General features: G+C 37.2%; 1 protein-coding gene and 1 pseudogene across 3 annotated transcripts in view; both read right to left on the bottom strand.

Annotated features, from left to right (window-relative positions):
- RPS6KA6 (ribosomal protein S6 kinase A6) overlaps nt 1-24817 on the bottom strand; it is a 111549-nt gene that overhangs the window by 18860 nt on the left and 67872 nt on the right. For all 3 annotated transcript variants that reach the window (XM_054566598.1, XM_054566596.1, XM_054566597.1), the window contains 10 exons: nt 21409-21479; nt 21082-21170; nt 20235-20293; nt 18340-18442; nt 17577-17707; nt 16316-16438; nt 15717-15806; nt 11722-11880; nt 10457-10618; nt 871-947 (listed from right to left, as the gene is read on the bottom strand). In XM_054566598.1, the coding sequence (XP_054422573.1) occupies nt 871-947; nt 10457-10618; nt 11722-11880; nt 15717-15806; nt 16316-16438; nt 17577-17707; nt 18340-18442; nt 20235-20293; nt 21082-21170; nt 21409-21479 (1064 nt within the window). The remainder of the gene's footprint in view (nt 1-870; nt 948-10456; nt 10619-11721; nt 11881-15716; nt 15807-16315; nt 16439-17576; nt 17708-18339; nt 18443-20234; nt 20294-21081; nt 21171-21408; nt 21480-24817) is intronic.
- Nucleotides 13945-14878, bottom strand: LOC129065332 (putative monooxygenase p33MONOX; annotated as a pseudogene).

Raw genomic sequence — 24817 nt, 5'->3', positions numbered from 1 at the left:
ACAACACTAAACACACATATATACACTAACAATCATGTTTTATTGAGTCATAAAGTAAACACTGGGAAGCAGCAATCCAGAAATGGTATTCCATAGTTCATTTGCAAACATTAGCTATCCTTACTTAACATCAGCACTTGCTTTGGGCTATAAATAAATATTCTGCGAAAAGTTTACTAATATATCTTAAAAGTATGTGGACTACACTGACATATATAATCATCACCAAGCCAATAATTTAGTCACCATTTTCACAACATATTTATAAATCTTCTGTTATATCAAGCACATTTCAATGATATGAAATGCCTTTTCTAAAAAGTAAAACACAAATGCATTATAATTGTAATATAATTTCTTCAAATTCCATTTTATGCATTAGATTTTGTTAAGCCTAGCCTTTTTCTAAAGCCATACATTTTTACTCCTAAACAAAAATATTAAGAGTAAAATAACACTTGTAAATTACCAACATTAACATAGTTCAATTATTATCTTTTTATAATATTTTTCTTATCCGTTTAAGAGAGGCAATTGTGTATTTCTGTAATTTAGCATTTTGTTACTATATATGTTTGTTATAAACCTCAATCTTACTAAAGCTGTAGTGCCAGAAAGCCAGAATTCATGTACTTTAAAATAAATTACTTCAATTTCCATTGAAAACTTTTTAAATTATGTATCTGAATATTGTCTCATTAAATGGCTTGCTTCATGTATTTTTCAATTTTATAGGTAAATGATATATAATATTTTGAAATGTTAATAGAATTTTCCTTAAGGTAATTTTCATCTGTCCTCATTTTAGAAAATATAGAGGTGAAATTTAAATAATGATGTGAATTATTTTGAGTATATAAGGTTTCTTACCCAGCCAACATTGTGTAAAAAAGGACTCCCAGACTCCAAATATCACAAGCAGCATCATAGCCCTGTTGCATAAGAACCTGAGAAAGACATACTTAGATGGTATTATCCAGTATAAACTCTGTTTTCTGATCTGCAAATTGTGCTTCTAATAACCTCACAAATGTTCGCATTTTAAAAACTTAATTATTTTAATCTTTTCAAAAATAGATTCACATAACGTCAAAAGCAAAAATCTTTTGCTATTAGCAAGTACTGAATAAATGGCTATTAATAAATTGCTATTAATGGCTATTAATAAAAGTAAGTAACACGGGTCATACAAAAAACACCCTTGTAAAATATGATCCCTGACCTTAATGAGCTTTCACTTCTCCTGTTAGGAAAAACAAATACACACATCGAAATTTAAGATTAATATATATATAGAAAGCTTAATGTATACCACACACAGTACTGTCTTTAATCCTGACACGGACTCTGTGAGGTAGGTATTATTTCCATTTTGAAGACAAGGAAAGTGAGGCAAATGTTCAGTAACTTGCCCGATACCACAAAACTAGTAAGTAAATAGTGGAGCGGGTATTCTTACTCTTGGGCTTGTGCTTTTAACATCTGTGATAACTGTCTCCTTCCTACATAAGAGGTGATAAGAAAATATATGATCTTATGAGGGAAAGATGAATTTATATTTTATATACAAAGCTTATGTCTTGCAAAGACCAGTATATTTCTGGAACACAAATACACATTTGATAAATTCTGAATGGTTTCATTAATTTTTCATACAATAATTTAGGTAGCTGGTGTTTTTGCTCTTGGCACTAGTGTTAATGAAAATCAAATAATATATTTATTATATATTCATGTGAGTTTTCTCCATGAAGTTAATAGAGTTTGTAGAAAAACAGATGAAATGTAGCCTTTTTATTTGGAAAAATAAGCCCACTGTTAAGGCCTTTAGGCACAGGAACAAAATAGAAACATTATTAATGCATTAACAGTGGGGGCTGTATAACTACCAGCATGAACATTTCATTTATAAAAGGCTTAATATATTAATGTTTGGCTTTGACAATTGCCAGACATGAATAATGAGTATCTAACTTAAAATTCAAGATACATATATTTTTTTTCCTAGTTAAATTTGATTTATAGGAACACACTTATGTGCAAACTTGAAAAACTGAAGAGGCTATCAAAATACTTACAGAGCCGACTTATGTAAATAACACAAGTAGGGACTAGAAAAGCTCTAATAAATAATGTGGCACAGCTAAACCACCCAAGTCATGGTAAACCTAAGTTGGCATCCTTGAGTAAAACATAAACCTCTCCTGTTTTCTCCTCCTACCCTATTTAATTTCTTTCCTCATCGACTCTTACAGTTCCAGGCATCACTATGTTTCCCCTGGTTCCCTTAGGACAGTATTTCTTTTTTATTGTTGGTCTGACTGAAGACAATATTTTTCTTTTTTATTTTCTTTAATTTAAAACATTTATTTATTTTTAGAGAGAAGGGAAGGGAAGGAGAGAGGGAGAGAAACAGCCATGTGCGGTTGTCTCTCATGCACCCCCTACTGGGGACTTGGCTTGCAACCCAGGCCTGTGCCCTGACCGGGAATCGAACCTTAGACCGTTTGGTTCGCAGGCCGGCACTCAATCCACTGAGCCTCACCATCCAGGGCTAAGGACAGTATTTTTAAAGTGTCCCAATTTACAGTCAACGTTGAGGGACTGCCCAGGAACTCGTTGGATAGGTGAGGGTTAATCATTGAGTCAGCTATAGGTATTTTATACTCCCATTATCTTCCTAGGTAATGAGGAAAAGGGCACAGGATGTGTCATATTGCTTACTCTAATAAGGACCGACCATGAAAAACTTGTTTTACATATTTACCACACACTTAAACCCATTTCGTATGGGTAAAGAAGAGGCAGTCCACTGTTGCTCTAGAGTGGGCCTCAATGCCCTATACTGTTAAGAACATACAGCTGTCAAAGAAACGAGGCAAGGTAGTGGTTGGCTGAATGAAATCACGAGTGCAGCGCAGACCATGGGGTTAACACCTTCCTACTTGTGTCAAGTGAAATACAGGAAGAGAGAAGTTAAAATTAAAGTAGTTAATGCCATTACCTTTTTTCTCGTTTGGTTTTCCAAATTAGCACAAAGTAACATGGACCAAGATCCTCATTCCCTTGCTCTAAAGTTCCACTTAATTCATATTTGGAGCAAAACATATAGCAGCCCAGAGGAAAGCAAGGCAGAGCAATTAATTTCACACTCGCTTTATAAAGAGCTGCAGGAACAACATCCATCCAGTGTGTTGTAAGTTCCTTTAGTTTAGGACAAATCTAAGAGCTCCAGAGACATTAAATATCAGTTGCAGACTATAAAGGATTTATTTCATAAAATAATAAAATACTTTTGGAGACACTAATTTTTGCGGCATAGGTATTGTAGAAAAGCGCAGCAAGTATGTAAATCTTGAAGTTGATTGAACTGATGCATATCAAAAAGTGAATTTATTTCTTATTATGATGAAATTGTAATTAGTTTAAAAAAGGGATGCTTTATGTACTACAATGAAACAATAAATATATACCCCCATAATGCTATTATATATATATATATATTTTATATATTCAAATATCTGCATGCATGTTTGAATATTTTGAATTCTGGTTTAAAAGACAATGCATTTAATATACTTCAATACTAATTTTTTAAAGGGTCTGAAATTTCAGAAACAATTCTTACCCAAAACCTCATTCATAATAATTTACATGTATTCAGTGTTTGCTAGCAGAGGGTTTAGCACCTGATAATAAAACTTTTTGTTGTATTCTTTCTAGTTTTTATTGAATTTATTGTGGTGACATTGGTTAATAGAATTATCTAGGTTTTGAGTGTATATCTCTATAATAAACCATCTACATGTTGTACTGTGTGTTCACCACCCCAAGTCATGTCTCCTTCCATCACCTTGTACCTCCCGTGTTTACCCTCTTCTACCTCCCCCACCCCTTTTCCCTCTGGTAATCACCACACTCTTTTCTTTATCTCTGAGATATTTTCCCTCTCCTTAATCCCTTCAGCTTTTCCCCTCTGCCTCCCAACCTCGTTCCTGACAGCTGTCAGTGTTTTCTGTATCCATGAGTCTGTTTCTATTTTGTTCATTAGATTCTACATAAAAGTAAAATCACATGGTTAGTGTCTTTCTCTGACTGGCTGACTTCACTTAGCATAATAGTCTCCAGGTCCTTCCACGCTGCCACAGAGGTAAGACTTCCTTCTTTTTTTACAGCCATATAGTATTCTGATGTGTAAATGTACCACAGCTTTTTGATCCACTCATCTACTGATGGGCACCTTGGGCTGCTTTTAATGCTTCACTATTGTAAATAAAAAGGCCCCTGGAGCTTCCTGGGTGGCGCAGGCCAAGGTCAGCCCCCACCTGTGTTTTTGCCAGGGCCACCCTGCCTGAGTTGTAAAGCAATCTGCTACTTGGGCTGGCTGGGAGATTTCTAGGCAAAGCCAAGCTGTGAATTTAGGTTGCTAGTTCAGGGCCTGGGGCTCACTGAGGCCAGCTGCTGATTGTTTGAGAGGATTTAAGAAATTGTAAAGCATGATCCAAGATTATTCAAAAGGAAAAACAGCTTGAGTTGGCCCCTTAGGTTGGGTGGGGCGGAGTCTCTGGGGATCTCCAAAGAGTATTAGCCAGGTTGCTAGAATCCTAGACACAGCACCAGCTTGCAGGCTGTGTGGGGAGGGCACAGAAAAGGGGCGATGGCCTACGTCTGCCTTGATGTCAGACATCTCAGCCTCTCCCTGCACACCACTGGTGCCCCTCAAGCTGCCACCTGGTCACTGGAGCCCAGAGGGAGTGAGTCTGAGTAGGTGGGTCCATGTGTGGGTTAAGAGGAACTGCTTGGGGCTCCACAAGTTTCTTCCACTAACTCAATCCCTGCTGGTTCTTGAAACCAGAAGTTGTGGGGACTGATCTTCCTGGCACTGGGACCCTGGGCTGGGGGCCCTGATATGGGGCTGGGATTCCTCATTCCCAAGTTATCCTTCCTGAATTTTTATCTACCACATGTAAATGTGGGTCCAGCCTGTTCTTCATCTTCACCACTCCTACCAGTCTGGATGGATGTGGTTTCTTTCATTCTGTAGTTGTCAGACTTCCATTCAACTCTATTTTTTTCAGTTCTGAGTAACAGTTGTTCTCTCTATATATATTAGTTGTAATTTTGCTGCGGTTGTGTGAAGAGGCAAGCCATGTTTGCCTACCCCACCATTTTAACAAGAAGTCTCTATTTCTCATTTTATTTATTTGGGTCCTCTTTATTATTTTGTTGATGTATCTGGTTAAAGGTTTGCCAAACTTTTTAATTTTTTCGAAGAACCAGCTCTTCTTTTCACTGATATTTTGTATTTTTTTACTCTACTTCATTTATTTCTGCTCTGCTCTTTATTTCCTTTAAATGTAAAATTGTTTATTTGAGATTTTTCTTGTTTGTTGAGGGAGGCTTGTAATGCTATGCATTTCCCTTTTAGGACTGCTTTTGCTGTGTCCCATTGGTTGTTGTGTTCACATTTCCATTTGTTTCAAAGTACCTTTGATTTTTTTTTTTTTGTTTCATGATCTCATTGTTGACTCATTTATTGTTTAGTAATGTGTTATTTAGCCTCCATGTCTTCTGTGTTTTTCAGTTTTTCTCCTGTTATTGATTTGTAGTTTCATACCATTATGGTCAGAGAAAATGCTTGATATGATTTCTATCTTCTTAAATTTACTGAGACTTGTTTTCGGTCCTAATATGTAGTCTAGCCTAGAAAATCTTCCATGTGCACTTGGAAAGAATATATATTTTGCTGGTTTGGGTTCAAATGCTCTGAAGATATCAATTAGATCCATTTGATCTAGTGTGTCATTCAAGGCCACTGTTTCCTGGTTGATTTTTCCTTCTGGAAGATCTGCCCATTCAAGTCAGTCAGGTGTTAAAGTTCCCTACTATAACTGTATATCTGTTGATCTCTTCTTTTATGTCCATGAAGATTTGCTTTATATATTTAGGTGCTCCTATGTTGGATGCATAAATATTTACAATGGTTATATCCTCTTACTGGATTGCCCCCTTTATCATTATGTGTGGTGTCCTTCTTTGTCTCTTACTATAGCCTTTTGCTATAAAGTCTACTTTGTGAGATATAAGTATTGCTACCCCAGCATTTTTGTCATTTCCATTTATGTAAAATACCTTTTCCCATCCCTTTACTTTTATCTTGTGTGTATCTTCTGATCTGAGGTGGGTCTCTTGTAGACTGTGTATATGTAGGTCTTGTTTTCTTATCCATTCAGCTAACCTATGCATTCTGATTGGAGCATTTAAGCCATTTACATTTAAAGTTATTATTGATAGGCACAAATTCATTGTCATTTTAGTCTTTATAACTACGTTCCTCTTTCCTTCTCCTTCTTAAAGAAGACCCTTTAACATTTCTTGTAATACTGGTTTCATGAAAATTAACTCCTTTTGCTTTTTCTTGTCTGAGAAGCTGTTTATTTCATCTTCAAGTTTAGATAATAGCCTTGCTGGGTAAAGTAGTCCTGGCTGTATGTCCTTGCTTTTCATCACTTTGAATATTTTGTGCCAAACCTTCTGGCTTGAAGTTTTTCTGTTGGGAAGCCAGCTGACAGTCTTCTGGGAGCTCCCTTGTAGGTATGTCTTTCTTTTGGTGCTTTTAATATTCTCTCTTTGCCTATAACCTTTGCCATTTTAATTATGATATATTATTGTGGACCTCTTTTAATTATGATGTATTATTATTGTGGGCCTCTTTGGGTTTAGCTTGTCTGGGACTCTCTGTGCTTCCTAGACTTGTGTTTCCTTATAATCATTTTTTTTTTTAACTTTGCATCTGGTAAATTGCTTACATCCATTTCATTTAGATCTTTCTGAAGAGATTGCTCCTATTCTTTCATTTTGGACATGTTTCTTTGTCTCCTCAATTTGGCTGCCTCTCTATGTTTGTCTCTATATATTAGGTAGATCTGCTATGACTCCCAGTCTTGGTAGAGTGACCTTATATAGTAGGTGTCCTGTGGGATCCAGTGGTGCAGTCTTTTTGATCACCTGAGGTGGGTGCTCCAGGAATGTCCCTTGTGTGGATTATGTGAGTCCTCATGCTATAACTCAGTGTTGATTTCTACTGGCCTATATGTGCATGGTGTTGACTGTCATGCTGGATAACTGTAAGGATCAACCTGTACCTCAGTTTATGAGTTGCTTTGCAGGTGCTGACCACACAAATCAGAATTCACCTCAACAGAGTCTGGTGCCTGCCGAGATCTCCCTTTGGATATGCTGTTTGTGAAATAATGCTGTTTGGATATGAAGCTAATTGAATCCTGCTCTGATGTTGTCTGAAGTTGGCCACTGGGCGTGTTGGTTCTAGGGCCTCTTGGGAGGGACTCTGGTGCTGACCAAAGTCAAATGCTGCCTGTGACTGGCCCTGGGCAACCTGTTCTGAGCTACAAAGCAACCCAAAGTTTGTAGCGGCCTCTGCTAGGCCTGGGTTTGTCGAGGAAGGACCAAGCTACTCAGCACCTCCAGCTTTTACAAGCACCAGGCCCGGGGGCACGTCAGCAAACGTCCCAAGGCAAGATCCACCTCTTAACAACCTCTGTCTATTTGCTGTCTGTTCAACTCAGTCACTGAAATAGTAGTCCCCACCTCTGATCCACACAGTTCAGTCTGTCCCAGATTCTTCCCAGAGCCTGGCAGGGAGGGTCTGCCAGTAACTCAGAGGGTGCGGCTTCTAGATCTTCCCTGAGGGGAAGCTGCCAGTCAAGTTCATGGGAAAATGAGGGGAATGGCCCCCATCCTACACTACGTAACTCCATCACTGATGCCCCCTGAGTCTGCCCAGACCTCTACGTCCTGGCCCAGGCAGCTGACTCATGGCACAAGCTCCGCAGTGTGGCATGAGAGGCAGTCCAGAGGGTGGGGCTACTGCATTCCTGCTGGCTGATGCCATATGGGGGGGAGTGCTCCGCCCAAGGAAGATGGTGTTTGCAGTGTGGGACAGGCACTCAGCCCAGGCGTCCTGGTGGCTGTCCCTTCAGCTCTCTCCTCAGAGCCACAAACCCCCTTCTTTCCTCATGCCACTCTAGTCTGCTCCACCCTCCCCCTGCTGGGTTCCAGGGTGAGTGGCTGCAAATGAGAATTTGTGCACTGGCCCTTTAAAAGGATGCCTGTGTCTCTAGCAGACAACTGTCTCTCCCTGGCAGACAGAATCCCCGCTGATTTTCACAGCAGATGTTATGTGGGCACTTCTTACTGGCTCTGGTGCTTTTGGACTGGGAAGCCTGGTTTGGAGTTGGGACTCCACACATCTTAGGAGGAATCCCTCACAACTGAGACATCCCTCCAGAATCTTAGCTACCACCTACGGGCATGGGACTAGCCCTTTTCACCTCTCTGCCCTTCCTAGCAATCTTGACGTCGATTCTTTTATAAATCCTTGGTTATAAGTTATTCAGGCTGATTGCTCTGTATTTTCATTGTAAATCCAGTTTGGTCCTGTGAAAACGTGAATGTAACATCCACCTTCTCTGCCACCATCTTGGATCACCCCCTCAAAGCATTTTGAAAACACAACTACTAGCCAAAGGTGGTTCAGGCACTCGTTACAGAGACATGGTTATCCACATGACCACCTAAGAAACTTCACTGTTACAATGGCGAGAGTGTCTTACTACAATGGAAGTCTGTTAGGATAAAAAGTTATCAATAGGCTATATTCTAGTCTGTGGGTTTGCACTCATTTAGAAATGTTTACCAAGCCATTAATCTAAAAATGTTTACCTAACCATTAATCTAAACACAGACATACCATGTATTTTCCATTTTAATGTTTGTTTTTAAGATGTTCATTTGGAACACATTCACCCCTAACCTTTTCCCAATGAGATATTTCCATCATACCAAGGGGCCCAGCTCCACAAGATTAAGTCTGTACTAAGAATTTGGCTATTAAAATGGTTATTCTTTATTCTTCTGTTATGTCTACTGCATAAATATGTTAGAATATTTATGATGGCTATATATCTTATGTTTAACAGAAGAGCCATAATATCAAATATTCTGTCCTCCTGTCCTATATAAAATCATTGAAATGTCTGAGAAAGGCTAATTTTTTAATGTCTCAGTTATATCTCTTACACCAGGAGTAAATACAATAATCCCTGCTTGTTTCGTGCATGTGTTCCAATTTGTATTTAGGGAAGGATAGTTTCTATATATTTCAGTTGGTTAAAAATTTGTAGATTCATTATCCTATTAATTAAAATATAGATTACAGCACATTTTCTGGATATGTACATAATTTCTTACAGGGCAAATCTCTTATCATAAAAACCCTGTGAAGCTGGTGTTATGCTTCTTCCTCAGCATCAACATCTTAAAGATTTAACAAATTCTAACTTGGGCAATTTTCTTTAGAAATTTATTGTTCTCCTTTCTACATTCCTCTTTTCATTATTGGAAATAGTATATATTTTTCTAACAGCTATATTAAAATACATATTTATTGAGATTTAAATACAAATGGCTCATGCCATATTATTGTAAAAGGACTAGAACTTGATATAAAAATAAAATCAGAAAATATGCACATGAGATAGGAATTCATCCTCAAATTATTTTATTCTTCTGTGACTTGGAAATTTTAAGTTTTCAAACGTGAAGTTTTGATTTGTGTTAAACATGTAATGATTCACATGAATTAGCAGTACTCATAACATGTAAGAACAGTTTCTGACTTACAAACAAAACTTAAAAAGAATCTATATCACCAATGTCATTCTTGATTCATTCTTTTATCAATCAGCCATACTTTCAACTGCTACGAGAGTTGGTACTGTCAAAAGTCCCCAGGATCGGAACCTCCCCAGCCTCACCTTTCCTGACTCTTCCCTTGAAAATCGATGTATGAATGTTATTTGCCAAGAAAAAAATTGACTGCTTATAAAACCTTCCTCACCCCTCCACCCTCACCGAAGCTATTTTCTCCAGGAACTGGAAATTCTTAAACACAAGCAGGGATATCACTGCATTTATATGTTATGTATAATACTAAACAATACAAATTACCTCATGTTCAGCACAGACCAAAATATCTGAAAATCTATCCTGGCTTTGTTACTGAGTGAATGCTAGGTCTTGAAAATGCTATTTAGGTACTTTAAGCCTCAGTTTCCTCATTTATCGTATTTCATATGTTGAAGGTGGAGTTATCTCTACTTTCCCAGCTCTAAACGGATATAATTCTAAAATCAGTACATCGCCTAACAACATGAAATAGTCTGGTTATTACATTCAAGTTGGTTTCAGGTGCTAGCCCCTAGTCTGGAATATTTATATTAGGGGTTATCAAAATTTACTGATTTAAAGAGTTTTATAGTTGAGAACGGACAAGATAACTCAGCTTTTACCTACCTGCTATAGCATATACATGCCATCAAATACATTCAACTAAAGAAAAAGAGCGAAAAGCGAAAATTGAAGTTTTAAAGAATACCTCGGGTGCTACAAAGTTTGCTGTGTAGCATGGAGTTAAGAGAAGTCCATTTTCTCCTCGAAGCTGTTTTGCGAATCCAAAATCGCAGATCCTAATGGAATCTGCATTGGCTGATTCATCCATGTATAAAATATTACTAGGCTTAAGATCACGGTGGACAACCTGGAACATAAAAGAAAAAAGCATTGTTTTTCTATAGCTAAATAAGTATCTGTGAAATGCAATATTTTCATTTAAAATCTTTCCAGGAAAACAAATGTTCTTAACCATAAAAATTTGACAGTGATACTCTCTGTCCAACCCTGACAGTCTTGAAAGCCCGAAGGACACAGAGGGAATAATGTCTATCAGACAGATGCTCCAATTTCTATTCAAGCCACCAGTCTTGTTAACAATTTCCAATCTCAAAGCGTCAAAACTCAATTCTCATTGCCACTTCCGGTTCTAACGGACTAAGACCCTACTTAACATGTCCCTCCTCACAGTAAGCAATTATGAAACCTGAACACAATGGGAAAAAATCAACTACCTGAAGGTACTGGGGAGTAAACAGACGCAGACAAGCTGGTGGGGAGTGCTCACTTGGCTGAAGGACGGAATACCGGGAGCTCCATGGATGGCTTTTAGGTTAGGATAAGTGCAGTGCATTATTATCCTATCTAGTCCTATGTTCAATCAGTTCACTACACTGAAAGATCTTGAAAGACAAGGACCTAGTCTTATTCATATTTGAATCTGCAACTCTTCCTATAATGCCTGTTACATAAAAATGCTTGATAAATCTGTCATTAATTTATTTAATTGATATAAGAACGGGAAGGTGTCTAAAATAATAACCTAAGGAAAAGATGTGTCATGCGCCCACCTAAAAGAGGATGAAGTCCTCGTACTGCCAGAACTTCATGTTATGTATAGGATAATTTGAATAACATCTACATGTCCTTGAATAATTTTTATGTTTCATTTTAAAATTTGATTAGGTTTAATAATTTCAAAGCCAGCGTTACATATACTTATATAACCCAAGTCACTTTTAAAAGTAATATGCTATTAAATTAGGGCCAACAGGCGGAATGAAGAGAATTAATAAAGCATTTTCCAGTTTCCTAAATCTATAACTTTTACTAGTTTATAAGTTTTATTAGGATATCCTCTATAAAATGTGTTATAGGAAAAAGTTATTCATTTTAAGTGGCATCCCTTATATATAACTTTATGAATATACAAGGCCCAGAATTGAAGGGAAGAATAGAACTGTAACTTACTCCTTGGCAATGAAGATAGTCAACTGTCTTAGTTATCACAAAGAGCACATCACTAGCTTCCCGTTCTGAGAAACATTTTTGTTTGAGAATACGGTCAAGAAGCTCTCCTCCTTTCATCAAATCAGTAACCAGATAAACATATCTACCATCATCATAAACCTAAAAGAGAACACATTTAAAAAATGTTATGATTTATAATTACAATTCAGAAATGTTTAAATTACATTCTCTTTGCTTTTCTACTGAACCTCTAGTGTTAAAAAACACATTATTTCCTTATTGTTAATACAGTACAAGCTGTATTGAAGATTAAATTGGCTAAACAATCTCTTATGCTGTCCTGTGACACCATGCTAAACATAATTTTATTAACTTTTTAGGCTGTACATACTTCATCAAAGAATATAAATGGAAAAATAGAACTCTGTGCCTCTCAAATGGCATCTATCTCATTTTGGACTGTGTTATAGACACTTCTCTTCACTACTCATAGCATGCTTCCTTCTGGCAGTAAATATATTATTAGTTTTTTAATGTCCTCCTCACAGTCTATTATCAGACATGGTGTCTTAAATGTTTGCTGCATTCAAACACTATTTCAATGAGGATAAACAGGAAAAACATGTGTACACTTTCACTCAGGGCTTCTGAGGTAAATTAGATATTTATCTATTATGGTATTATAGATATTTATGATATTTATCTATTATGATAGATATTTATCATAATAGGTATTTACATCAGTAGATGTAAGCTACTGTTTAAAGAGTACTAATCACAAAGTATAGCACACTATCCAGAACAAACTGATTGAGGTGATGGCTGATGGGCCAGCCTTCTCTAAAGAGAAAAGAGCATTATTTTGTTATGCGCAAAGGCAGCGTTCAGTAACAACTGTGTTTTCAAAGTAGCAGATTTTTATTGTCAAAACAAGTAAGATATCCAAACAGAAGGCTCACATAAATGAATTTTTCTTATCGTTTGGGACTTCAGGGCCTCTCTGTGGAAAGGTCAGCACAGCGAGCTATGTAGCCATGACCCTTCCAAACAAGAACAGCAGGGATTTGGGACAGTGTTCAGGACAATGACCGAACACATCCACAGTGAGGCGAAATGAACAGGTGCTTTCCCTGGTTGCTCTCCTCAGGGAGCTCTGTGTTTATCCAGGTATGAGGCTCATCGGCGGGAAACAGTGACACGTAAAAAATGTTTCCATCCTTCCACCTCTGAGGAAGTTTCAGGCCCTGGTGACACTTGTCTCACGTGAACGTCCAGAGTATAATCTCCGGACAGTTATGACCATCTTTTAAAAAGCTTAACATCATTTATAAATACCAAAGCAGCAGGCTGAATTTTCTCCCTTAGAAGGCTTTCCACCAAATCAGAGTTAAGTTAACCTCACTTTAAAGTGCAACAGGGTAAGTAAGGATAGGCGAGACCTGGGTTTGCTGACACAGGAAGAAGAAACACGGGCCAGCAGAGCTGCCCCAGAGGCACTACAGCAAGAGCATGGAGCAGGCTGACGGCTGGGGGCAGGGGGAGTGGAGGGATCAAATCAAAAGGAAAGAGAAAGAGCTCATGGACACGGACAGCAGTGTGGTGACGGCGGGAGCGGGAGAGGGGCGGGTGGAGGTGTTAGAGGGTAGAGGGGCGATAAACAGTAATGGAGAAATACGATAATGTAAAAATTAAAAATAATAACAAGAATTGGCTCTGCCCTATAGTGAGGGCTCCAGTCTCGACGACGCAGGAAGGTCCCTGCCAAGTCTGGCTTTTCTTTGTGCCCAGAACTAAACAGGCAGTAGGTCCCCTCACCCACAAGGCTGGAGCACACAGCACCGGCAGTCCAGAGGTCAGAGACTAGTCAGGGAGCGTCTCTCCGTCACTACTTGTCCATGCGTGCGCTGACCGCGGTAAAGGAACAACACAGGCACCATCTACCTAGTAAGCAATGATCGCGTTCTGGTCTAGGCTAAATGATGCAAACACAGGTGATGAGGCCCCCATATGTCACTGCTGAGATTATTTAGTCTAACTTTAAACTAAAGCAACACACAATGCCTTCTTCCACGCAAGGGCTGGCTTTGCTCTAATGTTTCTCAAAAACATGTATCCTCAGTTTAAGGAGTTTAAAAAAACCCAACCCCTTCCAATGTCAGAACCAGGGTAGTAGGGGAGTGGGTGCAAGACATCCTCTATCCAGAGTCATTGGAAGAGAAAGCTCTAGAAGCTGGTGGGTGTGAGCATTTCTGAATCACGGGGTTTGAGACTGTGGGTCTGTGATGGTTATTTCTTCCCTTCTATCTCTGGGAAGTCCATCTTGGGCAGCTTGAAGGCTGCTGGGTCTTCTACCATCTGGGTGGCCTACATGTGGATCAGCTCCATTGGAGAAGGCTTCATGGCACCTGTGCAGGGCTGGGGAGCAAAACCTCTTGAATTATCCCTGGCTGGTGTGGCTCAGTGGATTGAGCGCTGGCCTGAGAACCTAAGGGTCACCGAGTTGATGTCCAGTCAGGGCACATGCCTGGGTTGTGGGCCAGGTCCCCAGTAGGGGGTGCATAAGAGGCAACCACACATGGATGTTTCTCTTTCTCTCTCCCTTCCTCTCTCTCTAAAAATAAATAAATAAAATAAAAAAACCCAAAAGACAACAACCCTCTTGAATGAGACTTCCAGAAAGATCTTGGTCCACAGAGGCTCCATTTATCTGCTGGGTTCTGCCTTTATCCCCCATTCCGATTCCAGAATCCACAGTGCTAAGATTTGTGCCAGGTAAGGCTGTGGAAGACCCAGAATAGAACAAGCTTCTAGGCTCCTGCCTAGGGGAAAAGTGTGAGCTGCTGAGGAAGGACTGGGCTGGGGCTGGCTGTATCTCTTCTCTCATTATCTCTCCACTCTGCAGTTTTACTTTGTGGAGTGTTTCTGCCACTTGAAGGTCCTTGGTCTCCTCGGTAGTAAGGCCATTGCTGGAAGTGTAGCCAGCATCTCTCAGCCTGGCCTGTTGTTCAAAATGCTGAACGCTCTCCTGTGTTTGTTTTGTGATCAGAGAACCCATGATGACATGGGTGGCTTTAGCCTTCACTACGGGGACCTTGTCTATATTGTCAATGGCCAATGACAAGGCCATGGCAGGGGAGGACACACCGGCCTCTCCTTCCTTGACAAGGCACTTCTGATAGTCCTGAAGTCACTGAAAGACTGGGATCCAGGTGTTTTTTCTGTACAGATTTCAGAACTGAATCCCTGACAGTGGAGTGAAATGATGTAACGATTACACCCACAGATAGATAATTAATGAGGAACACTGTCCAAATGCTACGTATTAGCTAAGTTGCTTGGGAAGATTCCATTCATTCCAGAGGTTGTTTCACTGACACGAAGCTGCCTGCAGACTGAGTTTCAGCACTAAACAGGCTGCAAGGACCCAAGTCTCACTAGAGGTTGTGGCAAAGTTGGGACCGAAGCCAAGGTGCGCTTGGCACTGTGTCAGCCGTGACCCTACAGGCCTTGGGCACCAACCAGGGAGCATAAATTCAGTAACATCTATGAATATGAGTTACTGTGTTCATTTTGCAAAACTATAGAGTATTACTATTTCACTCAAAAAACAATCTACAATGCAACGGCCCATTTCTCCACAGTCAAGAAAATAAAATCTAGATTTTGGCAGGTTCCCAATGCCTATATTTATAGTACCACCGAATAATAAATGGTGCTGGTTAGAATGTTAACTATATAGTTGACTAGCCAAAATTTATTCATGTAATCAGGACACTCTCATTTACCAACAACCAGAGTTCCTTTCTGTTCTCTAAGAAGAGTAGTAATACAGAACCAAAGGGGGGAAAGTAGCAAATTTAAGAATCTTCAGATTTTGTTGTATGACAATAAATATTCCACAGACATGAAAAGTTTCAAAAAACAATAAAGAAAAGTAATGAAGTTATAACTTCATTAGCTTAGGTCTTGGATTAGCTTAGATTTCAAATACCTACATCCTTTAAAGAGATAATGTTGGGGTGTTGTCCATAGCGCATCAAAATTTCAATTTCTTCTGAGGGATCTCTCTTGCTTTTGTCAATGATCTAAGAAACAAGGAAAATTTCAGATGAAAAGAAACTATTTTCTTTGCCTAAAAATTAATGATATTATTTTCAATTTGGTTATATTTTTAAGCAAATGCTTAAAACTCAAGTGTGGTGCTTGTCTCATATTATTTTAACATTAAAAAAATGTCCTATAACTAAAACAATAATTAGAAAGACCACCTTCTTTACCATTATATTCCATTTCATTGAAACTATACTAACTCATAATGTGATCCAAATGTAATAGTAATTGTCACAATTACTCAATCTTAACATACTACCTTAAAATACCACTATTCAGAGTCAAGACATTCACAAAATACAATGTTTCCCCAAATTAAAGTCTTAGAGAGAAATTCAAAATGAAAATATTAAGTCTTAATAGTTCTTCCTCATTATCTTATCTTTGTAATTCTTCACTAGCTCCACTGGAAAATGTCTGTCAGTTATTCTGTCGTTTAACTTACATATATAAAACAAAAAAAAGTTATGTTCAGGGACAATACCTTCACTGCAAATTCCATGTTGGTAACTGTATGTATGCATCGCTTGCAAACAGAATACGAGCCAACACCTATATCTTCTTTCAATTCATATATTTCACCAAATTGTGCAGCATTTCCATTTATCTGTTTTTTACAAAGTAAAATACTAAGAATAATGAAATATTTTCACATTTTTATCTTTTCTCCTAAATATGTACAGGGCTGGAAAAAAGTAGGTTTACAGTTGTTCATATGGAAAATAATGCAATATTCAATAATAATACAAGAATAAGCTCTGTGTTTTGTGTACTTACAACTATAAGCCTACTTTCGCCCCACCCTGTATTCATCTTAAACGTTTAAAAAATCATAACAATCCAATCTAGAAAAATTTTATCAGTATATATGAAGGGCCTAACCAGATCTGAGCTGATCCTAAATTGTAGGCTCCCTAGATCACCAAAGCCAACACAATAAATCAAGTGGTTTACATATCACCATTATATTTTCTTGTCAAAAGAGATTACATAAATATAATTAAAGGTTACTACTGTCTGCCTTATTTCAAAACATATGGAAACATCTTTAATTCATCATTATATGAGGTGAGACCCCCCGCAAAACTGGAATTACCTTCTGGAGGGCAGGCCCTTGTAGTACAGGCTTCCCCCACTAGGTGAGTGTTCTAGGAACCCATCTGCATCAGTGTGAGAGGCTGTGTTCAGCTTCAGTGAATGTTTTATGAAGACTCTTTCAAGGCATCTGCCCATTACATGAGGGGTGATTTACTAGTACATCTGCCCACGCTGCACTGAGCGTTCAGCAGTTTTGACCCAAATCAGCAGGAACCCCATGTCCCACCCTCCTTATTCACCAGATCTCACACCAAGCGACCTGTTTTTTTGTTTCCCAGGATATAAAAAGTCCTCAAAGGGAAATATTTTGCCAATGTGGAAGAAGTGAAACATAAAACAGCAGAAACACTAAAAGGTGTCAAAATCAATGAGCTCAAAAACTGTTTTGAGCAGCGAAAACATGTCTCGATAGGTGTGTGGCATCAAATGGACAGTATTTTGCAGGTGACTGAAGTTTAAACATGTAAGAATAAATACACAAATTTGTATAAATAAATTCCATTTTGGGGGGGTCCCCTCTGGTCTCACAGACAGAAATGAATGAAGTTAAAAATCACTTAAAATTATTTTAAAAAATTATTATAAAGCCATTAAAAATAACTGAAAGAGTTATCCCTAAACAAATAATATGATTAAGTGAAATTTACCTGAACAATTGGTAATACATTTGCACTTGTGATAGGAGTAATTTTATATTCTTCTGCAATAGAAGTTGCAACGAAACTGAATCCTTTGAAGAGCTGATGAGCATTAGCACTGGCTGGCAAACCAGGAGAATCTAATGTCCAAATAATCATATTTAGTTAGAATTACAAAGACTTCTATGATATAAAATGTCAGCATTTCTTTGAATATAAATGAAACCATTAAATGTAATCATCAGACATGCTATATTACTTATTTGATTTGTTGTATAATATCTGTCTCTCCACAATACTATGCAAGTTCCACGTGGATTGAAATTTGTTTGTTCTGTTCACTGCTGCATCCTCATTGGTGAGTACATTATAGATGCTCAGTATTTGTTGAGCTACTGTATGAAACGGATTCTATTAAAAGTAAACTTCATTAAATTCTAAATTGTAAGAGTCAGAATAATATATCATGTCTTGCCTCCTATCCCCTACCATCAAATACATTAAGTAGCATGTCAAAAGACTTTTAAAACAAAAGCAAACCAAACATTTTATCCTTTGTTCTAGTCTCTGCTTCTCTGATAAACATTTTCTACTTAAAGCCTGTACTTGAAAGGTGCCCAAGCAAAGCTCTATGTAGAATCCACATTTCCTTAAAGAGCAAACCAACCCTACACAGTTATACAACTCTTTCCGTTTTTACTTAAGATGCTAGTTTGCTTTATAATCATCTAACTGAATAAAAGCCCTGGTGTTACACATAAACATGCATTACCTTTAGGTGTTTTTGCAGTAAATTCTGGATCAAAACAGAAAGTATCATCTGGCTTTCCAGAAGCAGGTTTGAAAGGAGGCTGAACTTCTCTTTTATATAATTTCTAGAAACAATAGGATAACACAAAAACATATTAACATTTAAGATTATGATACTTTTTAAGGGAAAGCAGAACATAATACTTACAGACCTTAATGGAAAAATCACAACTTCATCAATGAAATTTCAATAAGGTTCAGATACCTGTTAACCAAGTTCTAAAAATGTGAAACAGAATGAACAGAATCAAGTGACACCACAAACAAGCACTGATGCCACATGTTGCATTCACAAAGAATAATGGTGTTGGGTTTTGGATATCAAACCTGTTTAGAATTTTTGCTGGTAAAATAAGCATACAGAATATGTCACAATGTTATCATGGAGAAATAACTAACAACACCCAAAGATTTCAAAATTAATAATTAGACTATCTGCAATAATTATATGCGATGTCTGTCTGGAAAAAGTCCAGCCACTGTTAATATAACAAGAACGGATTGCGCAACATTGATGTAACAAGGCAGCCAAGGAGAGTGGACTGGAATGTGCATGTATGAACAAGGACGACTTCACTGTACTAGTCAGTGAGGGCATTAGATGCCATTGAATGAGCATGTGTACTGTGTGGCTGTCACATTCAAAATGACTGAGTGCGTAGAGCAATGAATCTGCATCTAATTTTGTGTTAGGCTTGAGCATTCCTCCTTGGAAACTGTTCAGATGATTCGGAAGGCCACAGCTATGGGCAACTAGTGATGGGCAGCTTCACTGCAACAAGGTGCCTGCTCACGCATCACATCCTGTGCAGACTTTTTTGGTGAGACATCAAATCACCCAGGTGACTCAGCCCCCCTACAGCCCAGGCCTGGTGCCTTGAGACTTCTGGCTTTCCCCAAAACTAAAATCACCTTTCAAAGGGAAGAGATTTCACACCATCAATGAGATTCAAGAAAATACGATGGGGCAGTTGCAACTTAATATATACACACTCATACACATACATACAAGACTTAGCAGAGTTTCACAATGTTTCTGTTTTTACATCTTCTCAAATTTTAGTGACATACCTGTACCAAGATATTCACTCCTTCAGAAATTTAATTTGTTCTCATACATGACAGAACCACTTGAAATTAAGTAACATCTTAGATTCTTTAGAATTCATTTTCTATAATTATCTGCCCTATCAGTCATCCCTTTTCCCCTTTCTCTTCCTCCTCCACATTCTCCAACTGAGAACATGGGAGAATATTAACCATACTTAACAGGTAAAACAAATGAGAAACAAAAATTTAGTAACTATCGTCCACACATTTACTGGTTCAAGGTATTTTTATTTATAGGTGTAGTTATCATGGCAGTTACCTTGAACCAGAAGATGTGTGGATGAATTTGAAACAACAGAGATGGATCTTGAGGGTGTTATACTAAGTGAAATAAGTCAGGTGTGAAAGGACAAAACCATGTGACTTCACTTGCATGTGAAATATAAAACAAAAAAAGAAACAAATGAACAAACAAAAGAAAATAAACAAGCTCACAGATACAGGCAACAGATTGGTGGTTATCAGAAGGGAAGGAAAGTTGGGGAGGGGATGGGTAAAGATGGTGAAATATATGGCGATGGGTAAAAACTAGACATTTGATGGTGAGCATGCTACAGTGTATACAAATATTGAATTATAATGTTGCATACCTGAAACTTATATTATGAACCAGTTACCCCAATAAAAATTCTCATACTAGTAAAACAAATGAATTTAGTTTATCAGCAAAGTCCACATATTACCATTTACTCTTCAGTTTTGAATCATATTAAAGTTACTCAATAAGAAACTTTCTACTGAACTTACATTCCAGTCAATATTTGCAAAAAAATGATGTCTTTTGATTTCCTCAACTCCTTCTGAACCTATAAAAACAGAAAGATGTTTTTTACTGGTGTGACTTTCTTAAATCTTTATATGTGGAATTCCGGCTGTTAATCTACAAAGAGGAGCACACATATTTTATACATTCCATGTAGTGAAAGGTTTATGATTTCGCATTTGGTATTTTATTAATTGCTTCTTTCAATTTAGTATGAAAAAATAAATGACATACATATGAAGCACATAGAATGTCATGAAATACTAAAAACGCTTCCAAAGCAAATCAAAATCATGTTTGATATAACATTAAAATTTAAGCAAATGTTTTCTTCATAATAAACTTATGACCTCCTATCTATATGCCAAATTAAAAAGTACAACATGATAAAGTGAAATTTTAACATAAGGACATAAATAGGATAGATAATAGGATTCCCTGAAAGTGGCCAAATAATAAGCAGTTATGAACAAAATAATAAGCAGTTATGAACACACAGTATTTACTTTGAAGAACATTGGGAGGAGAAAATAATTATGTTCAAATATCTAAAAGAATTACCTATACAGTTCTGTGAATTATTTCAAAAGAGAAAATCCGTATGATATACCTAATGATGTATGTTAAACCTACATACTGAATAGTTAGACCACTCCATTTTTAATCATAGACATGACAGAACTTACTGGAATCTTTGCATATACAAAATGCAAAGTTCTAGGTATAAATGTATAGCAGCAGTGAAGAACTTAAGCCAGAATACAGAAAGTTATAATTATCCTCCCAAAGCATGCAGTGTATTATCACACAAGCTAAGAAAATAAACAATACCCAATCTATTTGCTGGATTCCTTTTGAATAACATCCTTAGAAGACTTTGTGCTTCAGCACTAAGAAACTGAGGCATTCCAAGTTTTGCTCTGGAAAAGATGATTTTATAAAATTTCAGTTAAATCTAGCCAAACTTCTTAATTTACAAATCTCAAAAAGAACATTAAAGAACGCTTTCACAGTAGTAAATAATGCCCCGCATATGATGGAAGAAAATAAGACAGTGTGTAAATCTTCTCTTGTGTCAATTTAAAGCCACAACAAATTTCTCAAAACTGAAAGCAAAAAATGTTTCCCAAAAGAAATAAAAATAGTGTTTACACTTACTTTAATATCATATTCATGGTCTCATTTCTGTCTTTACCTTGAAATGGCAGTGTACCAGTAAGCATTTCAAACTAAAATAAAGAAACCAAAAAATAACAATCATTTTAGCACAACTTAGAATGTACAATGAAATTCTTTAGGAAAAAATTGAGACTTGTAATACATGATCACCAAATCATATAGAATCTATTGTACATGATGGTATGACAAAATAAGAGCAAAAAACTAGGTCACTTAAGGAAATATACTTCTGGTACCACACTATATATAATTCGACTGATAGGGGACCAGTAGCAAATGAAACACCAATTTTTTTCAGTGCTGTTGGATTTGGTTAAGTCACTAAAGAAATTTGGAAACAGACAAAAGGCATTTTCTTTTCAAAGATATGCTTTTCAAGCAAACAATTTAACCAATAAAGGAAAGTAAAAATAAGCATTAAACCATTTCAAATTTATAAATTATCAAGAAAGATTTAACCATTCTCATCCCCCTCACTCTAATAAAAAGGACACACACACACACACACACACACACACACACACACACACACACACACTCACCAATAACTTCTTTGAAAAGAAAAACACTGAGACAGTTGTACCCATCCTGAGGAACACATTTTCTCTAAAAGATTTAATTGCAATGCAAATAACTAGAACATTAATTAATGGTATAAAAAAGACTAGGTCTAAAAATGATCATCATAGTACATTAAAATGTTTTTATATCCTTAATATTAAAACCTTAAACTTAGATTCAATAATGGCTTTGGCCTCAGTCCTCTGTTCAGTTATGAACTCACGACTTAGTTACTAGCTTGCCCGTTCAGCTCTGCCCTATACCCTGATGACTCAAATATGATTCAGCCTCAATCTCTCTCAAGCCCCAGTTTTCCCTACCGAATTGATAGTAACAGTTCTCAACTGGAGACTAAAGAGGTAGCTATGAGAATCAGAGGAAAAAAAAAAAAAAAGGAGGGCATTATGATGTATGGGAATCATCTCTCTCAAGCTCCAGTCTCCTATTCCCCAATGCTTGAAATATCTTCAAGATTTCCTCTTTTATATTCTATAATCTTACAACTGTTTTGTAAGGAGACCTTATTGATTTTTCTGCTTCTAGTTGCCCCCATTTACAATCCATTTATAGAATTCTGTCATGACAGTTGGCTCCATAGCTCAGGGGGTACAGCACTGGTCTTGTATATAATTCTGTCAAGGCTCACCTTCCTAAAATACATTTTTCCTCTAATTATTATCCTGTTTTAAGAACCTGCAAAAGTTTCCTGCTGCTCAGAAAATCGCATGCAAATGCTGCAGACTTAGAGCCCCATCTCCTCCACCATCACCCTCATTCTTCACTACTATTCTATTCAACTGATCCTCCAGGTCCTTGCTAATATGATCACAATATTATCCTTCTGGATATGTAGCTATTTAAATTCTATCCGTCTTGCAGGGCTTAATTTGAGTTCTCTCCTCCACTTTTTGTGCATCAGCTTATATTAATTCTAGCCTGAATTTCTAAGGTCCTTCGTCAGTCAGTTTACTTAGCTATCCCAACTGTGCCCTCAACCAGACTGTATGCCTTCTTAGGTCGGGGAAAGTGCCAAATACTGTACTTCTAGTCAGTTCCCACCCCACTGCCTTCCCCAGATGCTGGTCTTATGAAAGGCACTCAACACACTGATGTGTCATACTGAGTGTCATTCAGTGATAAACAGGCAAAATGGGTTATCAGGTTTCAAAAGCAAACTGCATCTAATTCAATAGCTATTCATTTATCATCCTAATTAACACTGCAATTTATATGCTTAATCTTATACCAGATTAGTCAGTCAACATGCCAGCTATAGCAGATACTGAGGGAGACAAAGAGTAGTATAACACATGACTGGTCTCCTCAAGAGGTTCAAAATCTTACTAGGGACATGCCGGAAACAATCTGACAATAAGGCAATATACAGTAAGGTGTTAAATTCCGTAACAACTAGTTAAAGTACTACATGACTACTAAAACCTGGTAGACCTTTTTCTTTTTTTTATTATAGTCAAAATACAATATTAAATTAGTTTCAGGAGTTATCACATAGTAAAACATTTATGCACCTTACAAGTAGCCATCTGTAACTGCACAAAATTATTCTAATATTACTGACTATATTCCCTGTGATGTACATGTTATAACATACTTGTGACTTATGTGACTTATGTTATAACTAAACATTTGTATCTCTTAATCCCTTTTACCTTTTTCCCACATCCCCACCGACCTCCCCTGAGGCAACTGTGAGCCCATCAGTTTGTTCTCTCTCTCTGTGAGTCTGTTTCTGTTTTGATTTGTTTGTATTATTTGTTTAGATTCCACATATAAATGAAATCATTCAAAATTTGTCTTTCCTTTTCTGACTTATTTCACTTAGCTGAATACCTCTAGATCCATCCATATTGTCACAAATTGCAAGATTTCATTCTTATTTACGGCTGAGTAATATTCCATTGTATAAATGTACTACATCTTTTTAATGCATTCACCTATCAATGGAAACCTAAGCTGCTTCCATGTCTTGGCTATTGTAAATAACAATGAGATGAACACAGAGGTGCATATATCTTTTCAAATTAGTGTTTGCATTTTTTTGGATAAATACCCAGAAATGGAATTTCTGGGTCATATGGCAGATCCATTTTTAATTTTTGGAGGTAAGTTCATACTGTTTCCCACAGTGGCTCCACCAATTTAAAATCCCACCAACAGCACACGAGGGTTCCCTTTTCTCTGCAACCTCTCCAACACTTGTTATTTGTTGACTTCTTGATGGTAGCCATTCTGACAGGGGTGAGGTGATATTTCCTTATGGTTTTAATCTGCACTGCCCTGATGCCTAGTGTCGTTGAGAATACTATCATGCATCTGTTGGGATCTGCATATCTTCTTTGGAGACATATGTATTCAGTTCATCTGCCATCTTTTAATCATACTGCTTTTGATGTTGACATGTATGAGTTCTTTATATATTTTGGATATAAACCCCTTATACTATATATCATCTGCAAATATTTTCTCCCATTAGGTTGCCTTTTCATCTTGTTGATGGTTTCCCTTGGTGTGTAAAAGCTTTTTTAGTTTGATATAGTCCCGTTTGATTATTTTTGCTTTTGTTGCCCTTGCCTGGAAGACATATTCCGCCCCCCCAAAAAAAACATCGTTAAGACCAATATCAAAGAGTTTACTGTCTATGCTTTCTTCTAGGAACTTTAGAGTTTCAAAAGAATGCTGCCATTTGCCTTTTCATCTCGTAACTTTCAGAGAAATCAGAACACCAAATCCTAATTCTTATTGTAAACAGCTAGCCAAACACAAGTTTTTAAATAATAATCATGAATTATTAAAATTCTGTTCTCAC

This window comes from Pteronotus mesoamericanus, unplaced genomic scaffold (assembly GCF_021234165.1).
Source record: "Pteronotus mesoamericanus isolate MK-2021 breed Mesoamerican mustached bat unplaced genomic scaffold, CSHL_Meso_final contig_177, whole genome shotgun sequence".
Lineage (NCBI taxonomy): Eukaryota > Metazoa > Chordata > Mammalia > Chiroptera > Mormoopidae > Pteronotus > Pteronotus mesoamericanus.
This window is presented reverse-complemented; position numbering and strand designations above follow the sequence as displayed.